We start from the raw sequence: 18,307 nt of genomic DNA on the forward strand, positions 1-18,307 counted from the left end.
GTCCTCTTCTTGAATTAAATTTCAGGGTTTTGCCGGTCAGATCCCTAGTGAGGAGCTGCCAAAATCTTTAGAACGGGTTCCCTCCTCACCCCACAAGGGGGTCGTTGCCCACCCCCCTCCCCGGGACTCCTGCCCCATCCTACCCTCCCCCCCCGCGTTCCTTGACGCCCCCCCCACAGGAAACCTGCCCCATCCACTCCCCTCCCCTGTCCCCTGACTGCCCCCAGAACCGGGCAGGAGGGTCTCGTGGACCACTGTATTAGGTGCCCACCCCATCCCTAAGAGCCAGAGGCACCTGCCGGGGGGCGAGGTAGGGAGTCCCGGAGGTGCTTACCTCGGGCAGCTCCCAGGAAGCATCCGGCAGGTCCCCCTGGCTTCTAGGGGCAGCGGAGCGTAGCTGGGGGGGAGCATAGCTAGGGGGAGCCGCCGCTCCCCCCACTGATCACATCAAAAGTGGCATCTTAGACGCCGACTCCCCAGGTGCACCGGGGCTGGAGTACCCATGGGGAAAAATTGGTGGGTGCAGAGCACTCACCGGCAGCTCCCCACCCCGAGCACGGCGGCAGCTCACCTCCATTCCGCCTCCTCCCCTGAACCCACCACCCCACTCTGCTTCTCTGCCCTCACCCCCCCGCCGGCTTCAAGCAAATCAGCTGTTCAGCAGGAAGCCGGGGAGGGCTGAGAAGCAGGCCGCGGCTTCCCACTCAGGCCGAGGGTGGCGGAGGTGAGCTGAGGCGGGGAACAGTTCCCCTGCACACCCCCCCCCCCAGGTTACCTGCTGCAGCGAGGGCGGCCCTCCTCGTGCCCCCGCAATGCCCCAGCTCACCTCCGCCTCCCTGGGCCTGAGCGGGAAGCTGACACTTGCTTCTCAGCCCGCCCTGGCTTCCCGCACGAACAGCTGATTCGCGGGAAGCCTGGGGGATGCGGAGAAGCAGAACAGGGTGGCACGTTCAGGGGAGGAGGCGGAGGAAGAGCGAAGGTGAGCTGGGGCCGGGGGTGGGGTGGGGAGCTGTCGGTGGGTGCTCTGCACCCACCAAATTTTCCCCTTGGGTGCTCCAGGGCTGGAGCACCCGTGGAGTCGGTGCCTAAGCAGCCACTTTTGGCTGGTTAAATTTAGAAGCCCTTTTAGAACCAGTTGTCCCTCGCGGAACAACCGGTTCTAAAAGGGCTTCTAAATTTAACAACCAGTTCTAGCAAACCAGTGCGAACCGGCTCCAGCTCACTACTGGTGAGGAGGGCTTTAAACTAGGTTCACCAGGGGATAGTGACCTAAGCCCTGAAGTAAGTGGGGAAATGGGATTCAGGGAGGAAACACAAGGAGAAGGGTGCAAGAGGGGAGGCCTCCTGATTCATCCTGAGAAAGTAGAGTAATCGTCTAGTTATCTTAGGTACCTGTACACAAACGCAAGAAGCCTGGGAAACGAGCAGGAAGAATTGGAAGTTCTGGCACAGTCAAGGAACTATGATGTGATTGGAATAACAGAGACATGGTGGGGTAACTCACATGACTGAAGCACTGTCATGGATGGGTATAAACTGTTCAGGAAGGGCAGGTGGGGGGAGAAAAGGTGGAGGAGTTTCACTGTATGTAAGAGAGCAGTATGATTGCTCATAGCTCCAGTATGAAACTGGAGAAAAGCCCATTGAGAGTCTTTGGGTTAAGATGAGAGGCAAGAGCAACAAGGGTGATGTTGTGGTGGGCGTCTGCTATAGACTGCCAGATCAGGAGGATGAGGTAGACAAGGCTTTCTTCAGACAACTAACAGAAGTTTCCAGATTACAGGCCCTGGTTCTCATGGGGGATTTCAATCACCCTGACATCTGCTGGGAGAGCAACACAGCAGTGCAAAGACAATCCAGGAAGTTTGTGGAGAGTGTTGGGAACAACTTGCTGGTGCAAGTGCTGGAGGAACAAACTAGGGATGACTGGAAAAAGGCAAATATAGTGCCCATCTTTAAAAAAGGGAAGAAGGAGAATCTGGGGAACTACAGACTGGTCAGCCTCACCTCAGTCCCTGCAAAAATCATGGAGCAGGTCCTCAAGGAAACCATTTTGAAGCACTTGGAGGAGAGGAAGGTGATCAGGAACAGTCAACATGGATTCACCAAGGGCAAGCCATGGCTGACCAACCTTATTGCCTTCTATGATGAGATAACTGGCTCTGTGGATATGGGGAAAGCAGTGAACGTGATATATCTTGACTTTAGCAAAGCTTTTGATACGGTCTCCCACAGTATCCTTGTCAGCAAGTTAAAAAAGTCTGGACTGGATGAATGAACTATAAGGTGGATAGAAAGCTGGCTAGATCATCAGGTTCAATGAGTCGTGATTAACAGCTCGATGTCTAACTGGCAGCCGGTATCAAGTGGAGTGCCCCAGGGGTCTGTCCTGGGGCTGATTTTGTTCAACTTCTTCATTAATGATCTGGATGATGGGATGGATTGCACCCTCAGCAAGTTCACGAATGACACTAAGCCGGGAGGAGAGGTAGATAGGCTGGAGGGTAGGGATAGGATACAGAGGGACCTAGACAGATTAGAGGATTGGGCCAAAATAAATCTGATGAGGTTCAACAAGGACAAGTGCAGAGTCCTGCACTTAGGACGGAAGAATCCCATGCACCACCACAGGCTGGGGACTGACTGCCTAAGCGGCAGTTCTGCAGAAAAGGACCTGGGGATTACGGTGGACGAGAAGCTGGATATGAGTTAACAGTATGTCCTTGTTGCCAAGAAGACTAATGGCATATTTGGCTGCATTAGTAGGAGCGCTGCCAGCAGATCGAGGGAAGTGATTCTTCCCTTCTATTCGGCACTGGTGAGGCCACATCTGGAGTACTGCATCCAGTTTTGGGCCCCCCACTACAGAAAGCATGTGAACAAACTGGAGAGAGTCCAGCGGAAGGCAACAACAATGATTAGAGGGCTGGGGCACAGGACTTATGAGGAGAGGCTGAGGGAACTGGGCTTATTTAGTCTGCAGAAGAGAAGAGTGAGGGAGGATTTGATAGCAGCCTTCAACTACCTGAAGGGGGGTTCCAAAGAGGATGGTGCTCAGCTGTTCTCAGTGGTGGCAGATGACAGAACAAGGAGAAATGGTCTCAAGTTGCAGTAGGGCAGGTCTAGGTTGGATATTAGGAAACACTATTTCACTAGGAGGGTGGTGAAGCACTGGAACGGGTTAACTAGGGAGGTGCTGGAATCTCCATCTTTAGAGGATTTTTAAGGCCCAGCTTGACAAAGCCCTGGTTGGGATGATTTAGTTGGGGTTGGTCCTACTTTGAGCAGGGGGTTGGACTAGATGACAAAGGTCTCTTTCAATCCTAATCTTCTATGATTCTATGATCTCAGGGCTGGAAGGCTCTGCCAAATTTGAGCTTAGAATTCTGGCAACTGTTAACAGCTCACTGGGTGGTCTGTCAGTCTATACTGGCTGCTAAGTGTCCTGTGGACCAGGGTTTGAGAGCTACAGCCCCCAACGACTTTATAAATATCAAAATGTGCTATCATACATATGGTGCAGTTAACTGAAAACTGCAGCCATTGAAATCATTCTACAGGACTTGTGCATAGGTGTCTGTTATATGGATTACTTCAAAGTGAAAAGGAATGCAGATGCCAAATACAGTTGTTTCATCTATTTTAAAGTCATTTCTGCCTCATGGAACAATACAACTTCTAAATTTCCATACCAGACTTAACTATGGGAAGAAATCCATTAGGACACTCTTAAACATAGGCAATTCACGGCTCAGTATTTTCTCTTGCATGGGACTCAGGAAATTGTGAAGCCAGTGCAGATGACTTCACAAAATGTACATGAGATATTCCAAAAGTGGAAGTGGCCTATCTCATCAAAGCTATCCTGTTTAAAAACAGATATAAGTAGAAATACCAGATGTCTAGAGATATAGAACGCTAGTGCCTGTTTGGTTGGTATCTTTATTCATTTGTATTATGGTAGTGCCAGGAGGCCAGAGCCCCATTGTATTAGGCTCTGTACAAACATAATGAAAGGACAACCCCTGCCTTGAAAAATTACAATCTAGCGCATAAGTTTTCAATCTGGGGGCAGGCCCCTGTGGGGAGGTGGGTTGAGAAACTTTAGGAAAAAATAACTTACTGTGCACATTTTACCCACAGTAATGAACTACTAGGAAAGTGAATTCCTCCAGATATATCAGGTCCTCAGATGGCACTGTGCATTTGACTGTAGATGGTACTGTGCATTTTGATGGATTTCTGTTAAGCATGAATAGTATTATACAAAGTCCTTGCCATTTGTACATTAATTGGTTTGCTATGATGCGGTGTGCACATTTAATTGTAAGCATTGACCACAATCACAGTTTTACTGCTCCCATCACACTAGTAACAAGTGTGATACCAGTAAGGTGTATGTCACTTAAAATTTACATTACTATGTACAGTAGAAACCCATTATCCGAGCCTCCATTATACAGCTCTCTATATTAAACAAACCGGGGCTGGCAGCCTGAGCCCTGCCACCCAGGCTTTGTTTGAATCAATGCCTTACTGTTTTTAATATTTAGTGAGAGTTGTATGTTGATTTTTTGTGTGGCGGGGAGTGGGGCAATCAAATAAGTTTGAGAACAACTGATCTAGCGGACCAAACATGCTTCATTTCTAATTCCAACTCTCTCTCTGACTGTGTGGCAAGTCATGAAGCCTCTCTGTCTCTCTCTTAACCAGCTTGAAAATCAGAGAAAACCTGCTTAACTCCATCATAGGCATGTTGAGACTTCCAATGACTCCAACGGGCTTTGAATCAAGTCCCAATAAGATTATATTTGCATCATACTTTTGAAGAAGTACAGGTGCTATACAAGTCCTAATCATTATTTTATTTTCAATTGTTATCAGTTAGGAACATTATTTATTCATTAAAGTTTAAAAAACAGACACAAGAGAATACCAATCAGATCATTAGGAAATTCAGCCTGTTGGTGCTCTTTTGTACATAAATGCCATTGTTTTAAAGCTGCAACGGAACTTTGATTCAATGTGACTAACGTATTATAAATAGCAATCAAATTGTTAAAGAGTGATACGAATATACAGCCTCATGAACTTCAGATGTTGAGGATTATTTTAATACTTCAGCAGCTTTAGTGCATAAAGCATACAATGCAAAAATAAAACCCCACTTATGCAACTGAACTGTGCGATGTCAAGAAATCACAACTCCTGACATCAAAAGGTTAAATGCATCCGAACTGTGATTGAAAACTCTAGACATGCGTGAGGAGCAATAATAAAAACTACTTGTTGTCAGGCAGCATAATCTTAATTCTATAATACAATGCTCAACTGTTCTACTACTATCAAGTAATTGGAAACTGGATTCCTGCCATTTCAAAACTACTGTATTGGCTGATTCAAATTGTACAGAAAGGCACTTTCTCTGAGCTGATTTTCTTTATCAAAACGAATTAAGTAATTGCTCTTATATACTACAGACTAATCTCATACATATAAAGGTTTTTTTGAGGAATTTGCCAGTTTGTCGTGAATAAAATATGCTATGCTAAACTTAGTGATATGCTTCTTGAACACAAACATTATTCAAGCCCCAGATATCTATCTTTAATTCATACAATGTAACAAACACAGGTACGAATCTTAGAGTTTGTCAAAAAATAGGAGTTAGGATTTGGGGGAAAAACATAACTTTAGTTTGTTTTTAGAAGGCCAAGAACAGGAGAGGTGATCATATGCATACACAGATGGATTCTGCTTGGAGAAAAACACTATTCCAGTATTTAATAAATAAAGTGTTTGACTCCATTACTATATGTTATTTAGCATTTTCTGTCCATGAAAATGGAAACAGATACTTTGGTTCATAGAGTCCAAGGCCAGAAGGGACCATTCTGATAATCTAGTCTTACCTCCTGTATAACACAAGCCATAGAATGCCCCAAAAATATTTCCTAGAGCATATCTTTTAGATAAACATCCAATCTTGACTTAAAAATAGCCAGTGATGGAGAATCCACCATGACCCTCAGTAGATTGTTCCAATGGTTAATTACTTTCACTGTGAAAAATATATAGCATGTTTCCAGTCTGAATTTGTCTAACTTCAGCTTCTAGCCATTGGACTGTATTATATCCTTCTCTGATAGAGTGAAGGAGTCCATTATTAAATATTTGATTCCCAGGTAGCTAATTATAGACTGCAATCAAGTCACCCCTTAACCGTCTCTTTGTTAAGCTAAACAGACTGAGCTTCTTGAGTCTACCATTGTAAGGCTGGTTATCTAATCCTTTAATCATTCTTATGGCTCTCTTCTGAACCCTCTACATTTTTTTCCTGGTTGATTTAGTTGGGGATTGGTCCTGCTATCGGCAGGGGGTTGTACTAGATGACCTCCTGAGGTCCCTTCCAACCGTGATATTATATGATTTTATGATTAATGATATATTTTTACAAGGTCACTGTCAATGAACCTTTTTATATTCCAGTTTCTAATGAAGCATTTTTAAAAATAATATATTTTTAATGTTTTTTTTATTTTAATAAGGATATATACAGTATATATATTCTAAATAATGGAGAAAGTGGCTTAGGCTCCAATCCTGCATTCTGATTCTTTTGTCTTACGTCTACAGTATGAAATTAGGTCGAATTTATAGAAGTCGTTTTTTTAGAAATCGTTTTTATATATTCGAGTGTGTGTGTCCCCACAGAAAATGCTCTAAGTGCATTAAGTACATTAACTCGGTGGAGTGCTTCTACAGGACCGAGGCAAGCGTTGACTTCCGGAGTAGGAAGTGTGGGTAGCTATCCCACAGTTCCCGCAGTCTCTGCTGCCCATTGGAATTCTGGGTTGAGATCCCAATGCCTGATAGGGCTAAAACATTGTCGCGGGTGGTTCTGGGTACATGTCGTCAGGCCCCCGTTCCCTCCCTCCCTCAAAGCAGCAGCAGACAATCGTTTTGCGCCTTTTTTCTTGAGTTACCCGTGCAGACGCCATACCACGGCAAGCATGGAGCCCGCTCAGGTAACCGTCACCGTATGTCTCCTGGGTGCTGGCAGACGTGGTACTGCATTGCTACACAGCAGCAGCAACCCCTTGCCTTCTGGCAGCAGACGGTGCAATAGGACTGGTAGCCGTCATCATCATGTCCGAGGTGCTCCTGGCCACGTTGGCCAGGAGCGCCTGGGCAGACATGGGTGCAGGGACTACATTAGAAGTGACTTGACCAGGTCATTCTCTTTAGTCCTCCAGACAGTCCTATTGAACCATCTTATGGTGAGCAGGCAGGCGATACGGATTGCTAGGAGTCCTACTGTACCATCTTCTGCCAGGCAGGCAAGAGATGAGGATGGCTAGCAGTCCTACTGCACCATCTTCTGCCGAGCAGCCATGAGATGTGGATGGCTTGCAGTCCTTCTGCACCGTCTGCTGCCAGACAAAGATGTAAAACATAGATGGAGTGGATCAAAACAAGAAATAGACCAGATTTGTTTTGTACTCATTTGCCTCCTCCCCTGTCTAGGGGACTCATTCCTCTAGGTCACTCTGCAGTCACTCACAGAGAAGGGGCAGCAAGGTAAATCTAGCCATGTATCAATCAGAGGCCAGACCAACCTGCTTGTTCCAATAAGAACAATTACTTAGGTGCATCATTTCTTATTGGAACCCTCCGTGAAGTCCTGCCTGACATACTCATTGATGTAAAGCCACCCCCTTTGTTGATTTTAATTACTTGTAAGCCAACCTTGTAAACCATGTCGTCAGTCGCCCCTCCCTCCGTCAGAGCAACGGCAGAGAATCGTTCCGCGCCTTTTTTCTGTGCGGATGCCATACCAAGGCAAGCATGGAGGCCGCTCAGCTCACTTTGGCAATTAGGAGCACATTAAACACCACATGCATTATCCAGCAGTATATGCAGCACCAGAACCTGGCAGAGCGATACCGGGCGAGGAGGCGACGTCAGCGCGGTCACGTGAGTGATCAGGACATGGACACAGATTTCTCTGAAAGCATGGGCCCTGCCAATGTATGCATCATGGTGCTAATGGGGCAGGGTCATGCTGTGGAACACCGATTCTGGGCTCGGGAAACAAGCACAGACTGGTGGGACCGCATAGTGTTGCAGGTCAGGGACGATTCCCAGTGGCTTCGAAACTTTCGCATGTGTAAGGGCACTTTCATGGAACTTTGTGACTTGCTTTCCCCTGCCCTGAAGCACATGAATACCAAGATGAGAGCAGTCCTCACAGTTGAGAAGCGAGTGGCAATAGCCCTGTGGAAGCTTGCAATGCCAGACAGCTACCCGTCAGTTGGGAATCAATTTGGAGTGGGCAAATCTACTGTGGGGGCTGCTGTGATGCAAGTAGCCCACGCAATCAAAGATCTTCTGATATCAAGGGTAGTGACCCTGGGAAATGGTGCAGGTCATAGTGGATGGCTTTGCTGCAATGGGATTCCCTAACTGTGGTGGGGAAATAGACGGAACCCATATCCTATCTTGGCACTGGAGCACCAAGCCGGCAAGTACATAAACCGCAAGGGGTACTTTTCAATAGCGCTGCAAGCTCTGGTGGATCACAAGGGACGTTTCACCAACATCAACGTGGGATGGCCGGGAAAGGTACATGACACTGGCATCTTCAGGAACTCTGGTCTGTTTCAAAAGCTGCAGGAAGGGACTTTATTCCCAGACATGAAAATAACTGTTGGGGATGTTGAAATGCCTATAGTTATCCTTGGGGACCCAGCCTACTCCTTAATGCCATGGCTCATGAAGCTGTACACAGGCAGCCTGTACAGTAGTCAGGAGCTGTTCAACTACAGACTGGGCAAGTGCAGAATGATGGTAGAATGTGCTTTTGGATGTTTAAAGGCACGCTGGCGCAGTTTACTGACTCGCTTAGACCACAGTGAAACCAATATTCCCATTGTTATTACTGCTTGCTCTGTGCTCCACAATATCTGTGAGAATAAGGGGGAGATGTTTATGGTGGGGTGGGAGGTTGAGGCAAATTGCCTGGCTGCTGGTTACGCGCAGCCAGACACCAGGGTGGTTAGAAGAGCACAAGAGGGCGCAGTACTCATCAGAGAAGCTTTGAAAACCAGTTTCATGACTGGACAAGCTATGGTGTGAAAGTTCTGTTTATTTCTCCTTGATGAAACCCCCCGCCCCTTGGTTCACTCTGCTTCCCTGTAAGCTAACTGCCCTCCCCTCCTCCCTTCGATCACCGCTTGCAGAGGCAATAAAGTCATTGTTGCTTCACATTCATGCATTCTTTATTCATTCATCACACAAATAGGGGGATGACTACCAAGGTAGCCCAGGAGGGGTGGTGGAGGAGGGAAGGAAAATGCCACACAGCACTTTAAAAGTTTACAATTTTAAAATTTATTGAATGCCAGCCTTCTGTTTTTTGGGCAATCCTCTGTGGCGGAGTGGCTGGTTGGCCGGAAGCCCCCCCACCACGTTCTTGGGCGTCTGGGTGTGGAGGCTATGGAACTTGGGGAGGAGGGCGGTTGGTTACACAGGGGCTGTAGTGGCAGTCTGTGCTCCAGCTGCCTTTGCTGCAGCTCAACCATACACTGGAGCATACTGGTTTGATCTTCCAGCAGCCTCAGCATTGAATCCTGCCTCCTCTCATCACGCTGCCGCCACATTTGAGCTTCAGCCCTGTCTTCAGCCCGCCACTTACTCTCTTCAGCTCACCACTTACTCTCTTCATCCCGCCACCTCTCCTCCCGGTCATTTTGTGCTTTCCTGCACTCTGCCTCCACGCATTCGTCTGTGCTCTGTCAGTGTGGGAGGACAGCATGAGCTCAGAGAACATTCCATCACAAGTGCGGTTTTTTTTTCTTTCTAATCTTCATTAGCCTCTGGGAAGGAGAAAATCCTGTGATCATTGAAACACATGCAGCTGGTGGAGAAAAACAAAGAGACAGCGGTATTTAAAAAGACACATTTTATAAAACAGTGGCTACACTCTTTCAGGGTAAACCTTGCTGTTAACATTACATACATAGCACATGAGCTTTTGTTACAAGGTCGCATTTTGCCTCCCCCCACCGCGTGGCAACCCCCTCAAGCCTCCCCCCTCCCCGTGGCTGACAGCGGGGAACATTTCTGTTCAGCCACCGGCAAACAGCCCAGCAGGAACGGGCACGCCTGAATGTCCCCTGAAGAAAAGCACCCTATTTCAACCAGGTGACCATGAATGATATCTCACTCTCCTGAGGATAACACAGAGAGATAAAGAACGGATGTTGTTTGAATGCCAGGAAACATACTGTCATAAATATAAAGGGAAGGGTAAACCCCTTTGAAATCCCTCCTGGCCAGGGGAAAGCTCCTCTCACCTGTAAAGGGTTAAGAAGCTAAAGGTAACCTCGCTGGCACCTGACCAAAATGACCAATGAGGAGACAAGATACTTTCAAAAGCTGGGAGGAGGGAGAGAAACAAAGGGTCTGTGTCTGTCTGTAGTCGTCTTGGCCAGGGACAGAACAGGAATGGAGTCTTAGAACTTTTAGTAAGTAATCTAGCTAGGTATGTGTTAGATTATGATTTCTTTAAATGGCTGAGAAAAGAATTGTGCTGAATAGAATAACTACTTCTGTCTGTGTATCTTTTTTGTAACTTAAGGTTTTGCCTAGAGGGGTTCTCTATGTTTTTGAATCTAATTACCCTGTAAGATATCTACCATCCTGATTTTACAGGGGGGGTTTCTTTATTTCTATTTACTTCTATTTTTTATTAAAAGTCTTCTTGTAAAACACTGAATGCTTTTTCATTGTTCTCAGATCCAAGGGTTTGGGTCTGTGGTCACCTATGCAAATTGGTGAGGCTTTTTATCCAACATTTCCCAGGAAAGGGGGGGTGCAAGTGTTGGGAGGATTGTTCATTATTCTTAAGATCCAAGGGTCTGGGTCTGTAGTCACCTAGGCAAATTGGTGAGGCTTTTTACCAAACCTTGTCCAGGAAGTGGGGTGCAAGGTTTTGGGAAGTATTTTGGGGGGAAGGACGCGTCCAAACAGCTCTTCCCCAGTAACCAGTATTAGTTTGGTGGTGGTAGCGGCCAGTCCAAGGTGTAATATTTTGTACCTTGGGGAAGTTTTGACCTAAGCTGGTAAAGATAAGCTTAGGAAGTTTTTCATGCAGGTCCCCACATCTGTACCCTAGAGTTCAGAGTGGGGGAGGAACCGTGACATGGTGGCACAGTGGTGGGATTAACCTGAAATCATTTTGAGATCCAGTTGAGATTTTTTTGAACTAGAAATACAGATTTTAAAAAGGAATTTTTAGGAAGTCCAGAAGGCAGCTTTGAAACTGAAAGCAGCTTGGTTTCTCTCTGCTTTGTGGCCAAGCAGAGACAAAAGGGGATTATCTTGTGAATTGCAGGTTTTCTTTGCCTGGAGGCAGGGTACTTAACTCCTGCAGGGAAATTCACAGTCTTCCAACCCAGAGGTTTTTTTTTTCTTCTTTTCTTCCTAAAAGTAAATAGGGGGTGTGTGCTCTACCCATTTGCCTGGAGACAAAAGTGGCAGGGTTTTTTTTAGGATTTTGATTTTTTTTTTGTTTTACAAGGAGCACAGGTTTGAAAAGAATTTTTTTTTTCTTTGGGCTGGGTAAGCAGGTTTCCAAGTAGTTGGAGGTTTTTTGCTTTAATTTGGGCCCAGAGCAGAGACAAGGGAATTGTCTTTTTCTGTAGGCTGGCAATCACTATCAGAGAATAGGTATTCTATTCCAGCACAGCAAAATTTTACAGCCAAGTTTTGTTTGTTTATTTCTAAACCTCGGGTGTAAAGTTAGTTAAAAACAGAGAGGTTAGAATGGCCAAATCCTCGGCTCGACTACAGCTGGAATTAGCCAAATTTCAGGCTGAGGAAAAACAAAGGGAACATGAAAGACAGATAGAACTCATGCGGCTGGAGAAGGAGGTACAGGAGGCTGCCCACAAGAGGGAAATGGAGGCAAGGAAGCATGTGGAGGAGATGGAGAGGATAAAGGCCCAGCAGAATATACCAACAAACCCTAGCAATCCTTCTCCAGGTACCACTTCCCATCCCAGAAAGTTCCCCACCTACAAGGCAGGTGATGATACTGAGGCCTTCTTAGAAAACTTCGAAAGGGCCTGCCTTGGGTACAACATCTCTACTGACCAATACATGGTAGAGCTGAGGCCGCAGCTCAGTGGACCCTTAGCTGAGGTGGCAGCTGAAATGCCTAAAGAACATATGAACAAGTATGAACTGTTTAAATCCAAGGTGAGAGTCAGAATGGGGATAACACCCGAGCAGTCTCGTCGGAGGTTCCGAGCCCTAAGGTGGAAACCAGACATGTCATTTACCCGACATGCCTACCACATTGTGAAACATTGGGATGCCTGGATATCAGGAGCAAGTGTTGAATCTCCAGTAAATTTGCCCTTCCTAATGCAAATGGAACAATTCTTAGAGGGTGTTCCTGAGGAAATAGAAAGATACATCCTAGATGGGAAACCCAAAACTGTAATCGAGGCAGGAGAGATTGGAGCCAGATGGGTGGAGGTGGCAGAGAAGAAGAAAACTGGTCGCAGTTGGAGCGGAGACCAGAAGGGACCACCCCAGACCACACCCCATTACCGGGGGCCGCCCAAAGCCCCACCTACCTCCCAAAGAACCCTCCAGACCCCTTATCGTCCCACCACCCCGTTCTCCAGCAACCCACCTCGCCCCAGTGACCCGTCAGCTGGACGATGTTTTAAATGTAACGAGCTGGGGCATGTAAAGGCCAACTGCCCCAAGAACCCCAACAGATTACAGTTCATTGCACCGGAATCACACCAGAGGTCCACAGGCCCAGATACCTCCCAGATACCCTTGGAGCGGAGGGAAACTGTGAGTGTGGGCGGGAAGAAGGTCACCGCGTGGAGGGACACCGGAGCACAAGTGTCAGCTATCCATGCTTCCTTAGTGGACCCCAATTTAATCAACCCAGAGATCCAAGTGACGATTCAACCCTTCAAGTCCAACTCTTTCAATTTGCCTACAGCCAAGTTGCCTGTCCAGTACAAGGGCTGGTCAGGAATGTGGACTTTTGCAGTCTATGATGATTATCCCATCCCCATGCTGTTGGGGGAAGACTTGGCCAATCACGTGAAGCAGGAAGACTGGCATCCTCAGAGACAGTTGGTAGTTCCAACTAAATACCGGGCCAAGCTCTTGAGCTTAGCCCATGATCACCCTAGTGGCCATGCTGGGGTGAACAGGACCGAAGACCGTTTGGGGGGATCATTCCACTGGGAGGGAATGGGCAAGGATGTTTCTACCTATGTCCAGTCTTGTGAGGTGTGCCAAAGAGTGGGAAAACCCCAAGACCAGGTCAAAGCTCCTCTCCAGCCACTCCCCATCATTGAAGTTCCATTTCAGCGAGTAGCTGTGGATATTCTGGGTCCTTTTCCGAAAAAGACACCCAGAGGAAAGCAGTACATACTGACTTTCATGGATTTTGCCACCCGATGGCCGGAAGCAGTAGCTCTAAGCAACACCAGGGCTAAAAGTGTGTGCCAGGCACTAGCAGACATTTTTGCCAGGGTAGGTTGGCCCTCCGACATCCTCACAGATGCAGGGACTAATTTCCTGGCAGGAACTATGAAAAACCTTTGGGAAGCTCATGGGGTAAATCACTTGGTTGCCACTCCTTACCATCATCAAACAAATGGCATGGTGGAGAAGTTTAATGGAACTTTGGGGGCCATGATATGTAAATTCGTAAATGAGCACTCCAATGATTGGGACCTAGTATTGCAGCAGTTGCTCGTTGCCTACAGAGCTGTACCACATCCCAGTTTAGGGTTTTCCCCATTTGAACTTGTATATGGCCGTGAGGTTAAGGGGCCATTGCAGTTGGTGAAGCAGCAATGGGAGGGATTTACACCTTCTCCAGGAACTAACATTCTGGACTTTGTAACCAACCTACAAAACACCCTCCGAACCTCTTTAGCCCTTGCTAGAGAAAACTTACAGGATGCTCAAAAAGAGCAAAAAGCCTGGTATGATAAACATGCCAGAGAGCGTTCCTTCAAAGTAGGAGACCAGGTCATGGTCTTAAAGGCGCTCCAGGCCCATAAAATGGAAGCATCGTGGGAAGGGCCATTCGTGGTCCAGGAGCGCCTGGGAGCTGTTAATTATCTCATAGCATTCCCCACCTCCAACCGAAAGCCTAAGGTGTATCATATTAATTCTCTAAAGCCCTTTTATTCCAGAGAATTAAAGGTTTGTCAGTTTACAGCCCAGGGAGGAGACGACGCTGAGTGGCCTGAAGGTGTCTATTACGAAGGGAAATGTGCTGGTGGTGTGGAAGAGGTGAACCTCTCCATGACCCTTGGGCGTATGCAGCGACAGCAGATCCAGGAGCTGTGCACTAGCTACGCGCCAACGTTCTCAGCCACCCCAGGACTGACTGAACGGGCATACCACTCCATTGACACAGGTAATGCTCACCCAATTAGGGTCCAACCTTACCGGGTGTCTCCTCAAGCTAAAACTGCTATAGAACGGGAGATCCAGGATATGTTACAGATGGGTGTAATCCGCCCCTCTGAAAGTGCATGGGCATCTCCAGTGGTTCTAGTTCCCAAACCAGATGGGGAAATACGTTTTTGCGTGGACTACCGTAAGCTAAATGCTGTAACTCGCCCAGACAACTATCCAATGCCACGCACTGATGAACTATTAGAGAAACTGGGACGGGCCCAGTTCATCTCTACCTTGGACTTAACCAAGGGGTACTGGCAGGTACCGCTAGATGAATCTGCCAAGGAAAGGTCAGCCTTCATCACACATCTCGGGCTGTATGAATTTAATGTACTCCCTTTCGGGCTGCGAAATGCACCCGCCACTTTCCAAAGACTTGTAGATGGTCTCCTAGCGGGATTAGGAGAATATGCAGTCGCCTACCTTGACGATGTGGCCATATTTTCGGATTCCTGGGCAGACCACCTGGAACATCTACAAAAAGTTCTTGAGCGCATAAGGGAGGCAGGACTAACTGTTAAGGCTAAGAAGTGTCAAATAGGCCTAAACAGAGTGACTTACCTTGGACACCAGGTGGGTCAAGGAACTATCAGCCCCCTACAGGCCAAAGTGGATGCTATCCAAAAGTGGCCTGTCCCAAAGTCAAAGAAACAGGTTCAATCCTTCTTAGGCTTGGCCGGTTATTACAGACGATTTGTACCGCACTACAGCCAAATCGCTGCCCCACTGACAGACCTAACCAAAAAGAAACAGCCAAATGCTGTTCAGTGGACCGGAAAGTGTCAGAAGGCCTTTAACAAGCTTAAAACGACACTCATGTCTGACCCTGTACTAAGGGCCCCAGACTTTGACAAACCGTTCCTAGTAACCACAGATGCATCCGAGCGTGGTGTGGGAGCAGTTTTAATGCAGAAAGGACCTGATCAAGAATTCCACCCTGTAGTGTTTCTCAGCAAAAAACTGTCTGAGAGGGAAAGCAACTGGTCAGTCACTGAAAAAGAATGTTATGCCATTGTCTACGCTCTGGAAAAGCTACGCCCATATGTTTGGGGACGGCGTTTCCACCTGCAAACCGACCATGCTGCACTAAAGTGGCTTCACACCGTCAAAGAAACTAACAAAAAACTCCTTCGGTGGAGTTTAGCTCTCCAAGATTTTGATTTCGACATCCAACACATCTCAGGAGCTTCTAACAAAGTGGCTGATGCACTCTCCCGTGAAAGTTTCCCAGAATCAACTGGTTAAAATCGTCCTTGAGATGTGGAAAATATTGTTAGTCTTTATGTACTTGGTAGTATATTTAGAGATGCATGTGTCTTATTAACTCTGTTTTCCGAGCGCTCCAGGAAGAAATCCCAGCCAGTGTTTCACCCTAGCTGAAATTTGGGGGGCGTGTCATAAATATAAAGGGAAGGGTAAACCCCTTTGAAATCCTTCCTGGCCAGGGGAAAGCTCCTCTCACCTGTAAAGGGTTAAGAAGCTAAAGGTAACCTCGCTGGCACCTGACCAAAATGACCAATGAGGAGACAAGATACTTTCAAAAGCTGGGAGGAGGGAGAGAAACAAAGGGTCTGTGTCTGTCTGTAGTCGTCTTGGCCAGGGACAGAACAGGAATGGAGTCTTAGAACTTTTAGTAAGTAATCTAGCTAGGTATGTGTTAGATTATGATTTCTTTAAATGGCTGAGAAAAGAATTGTGCTGAATAGAATAACTACTTCTGTCTGTGTATCTTTTTTGTAACTTAAGGTTTTGCCTAGAGGGGTTCTCTATGTTTTTGAATCTAATTACCCTGTAAGATATCTACCATCCTGATTTTACAGGGGGGATTTCTTTATTTCTATTTACTTCTATTTTTTATTAAAAGTATTCTTGTAAAACACTGAATGCTTTTTCATTGTTCTCAGATCCAAGGGTTTGGGTCTGTGGTCACCTATGCAAATTGGTGAGGCTTTTTATCCAACATTTCCCAGGAAAGGGGGGGTGCAAGTGTTGGGAGGATTGTTCATTATTCTTAAGATCCAAGGGTCTGGGTCTGTAGTCACCTAGGCAAATTGGTGAGGCTTTTTACCAAACCTTGTCCAGGAAGTGGGGTGCAAGGTTTTGGGAAGTATTTTGGGGGGAAGGACGCGTCCAAACAGCTCTTCCCCAGTAACCAGTATTAGTTTGGTGGTGGTAGCGGCCAGTCCAAGGTGTAATATTTGTACCTTGGGGAAGTTTTGACCTAAGCTGGTAAAGATAAGCTTAGGAGGTTTTTCATGCAGGTCCCCACATCTGTACCCTAGAGTTCAGAGTGGGGGAGGAACCGTGACACATACACTGCAATGCTTTGTTCTACAATGATTCCCGAGTACGTGTTACTGGCCTGGAGTGGTAAAGTGTCCTACCATGGAGGACGCAATAAGGCTGCCCTCCCCAGAAACCTTTTGCAAAGGCTTTGGGAGTACATCCAAGAGAGGCGCGAATGTCAGGGCAAATTAATCCTTTCACATGCTTGCTTTTAAACCATGTATAGTATTTTAAAAGGTACACTCACCGGAGGTCCCTTCTCTGCCTGCCGGGTCCAGGAGGCAGACTTGGGTGGGTTCGGGGGGTACTGGCTCCAGGTCCAGGGTGAGAAACAGTTCCTGGCTGTCGGGAAAACCGGTTTCTCCATTTGCTTGCTGTGAGCTATCTACAACCTCATCATCATCTTCTTCGTCCCCAAAACCTGCTTCTGTGTTGCCTCCATCTCCACTGAAGGAGTCAAACAACACGGCTGGGGTAGTGGTGGCTGAACCCCCTAAAATGGCATGCAGCTCATCATAGAAGCAGCGTGTTTGGGGCTCTGACCCGGAGCGGCCGTTCGCCTCTCTGGTTTTCTGGTAGGCTTGCCTCAGCTCCTTAAGTTTCACGCGGCACTGCTTCGGGTCCCTGTTATGGCCTCTGTCCTTCATGCCCTGGGAGATTTTGACAACGGTTTTGGCATTTTGAAAACTGGAACGGAGTTCTGATAGCACGGATTCCTCTCCCCATACAGAGATCAGATCCCGTACCTCCCGTTCAGTCCATGCTGGAGCTCTTTTGCGATTCTGGGACTCCATCATGGTCACCTCTGCTGATGAGCTCTGCATGGTCACCTGCAGCTTTCCACGCTGGCCAAACAGGAAATGAGATTCAAAAGTTAGCGGTTCTTTTCCTGTCTACCTGGCCAGTGCATCTGAGTTGAGAGTGCTGTCCAGAGCGGTCACAATGGAGCACTCTGGGATAGCTCTCGGAGGCCAATACCATCAAATTGTGTCCACAGTACCCAAAATTCGACCCGGCAAGGCCGATTTAAGCACTAATCCACTTGTCAGGGGTAGAGTAAGGAAATTGATTTTAAGAGCCCTTTAAATCGAAAAAAAGGGCTTTATCGTGTGGACGGGTGCAGGTTTACATTTATTTAACGCTGCTAAATTCGACCTAACGTCCTAGCGTAGACCAGGGCTTAGTCAGAGTGTTGTGCCCTTACTGAGCCCCACTGCAGTCTGTTTGCACAGGTTACAATCAAGGACTGAGGCCTAACTGACCATTACAGAAGAAACTGTGAAATTGAGTGCGCACAAAAGAAATAATCTAAAAAGAAGAGATCCATTCTCTGCTTGCTTCTTTCAGCTAGGATGATTTTAGAATTTACTTGTAACAATATTAAGTACTGTACTTCTTATCCCTGCTTTGGCATTCCCACATTTAAAATGGTTTCTCAAGTCATTACCCAGCAATTAGAGGATACCTTCAAAATATAGAAGGTTCTATTCAGAAGAATATATCAGAC

The 18,307-nt window shown here is 46.9% G+C and overlaps 2 protein-coding genes across 14 annotated transcripts in view; both read right to left on the bottom strand.

The window, feature by feature from the left end:
• RBFOX1 (RNA binding fox-1 homolog 1) overlaps positions 1–18,307 on the bottom strand; it is a 2,436,731-nt gene that overhangs the window by 1,238,749 nt on the left and 1,179,675 nt on the right. The window lies entirely within an intron of this gene.
• On the bottom strand, positions 9,300–17,617 carry LOC140917883 (myb/SANT-like DNA-binding domain-containing protein 7). The gene is made up of 2 exons (XM_073361407.1): positions 17,048–17,617; positions 9,300–9,919 (listed from the first exon to the last, which is right to left on the bottom strand). Exons 1-2 carry the CDS (start codon positions 17,595–17,597, stop codon positions 9,837–9,839), a joined length of 633 nt encoding a protein of 210 aa, XP_073217508.1. The 5' UTR covers positions 17,598–17,617; the 3' UTR covers positions 9,300–9,836.

The sequence above is a fragment of the Lepidochelys kempii genome, chromosome 10 (genome assembly GCF_965140265.1).
Source record: "Lepidochelys kempii isolate rLepKem1 chromosome 10, rLepKem1.hap2, whole genome shotgun sequence".
Classification (NCBI taxonomy): Eukaryota; Metazoa; Chordata; order Testudines; family Cheloniidae; genus Lepidochelys; species Lepidochelys kempii.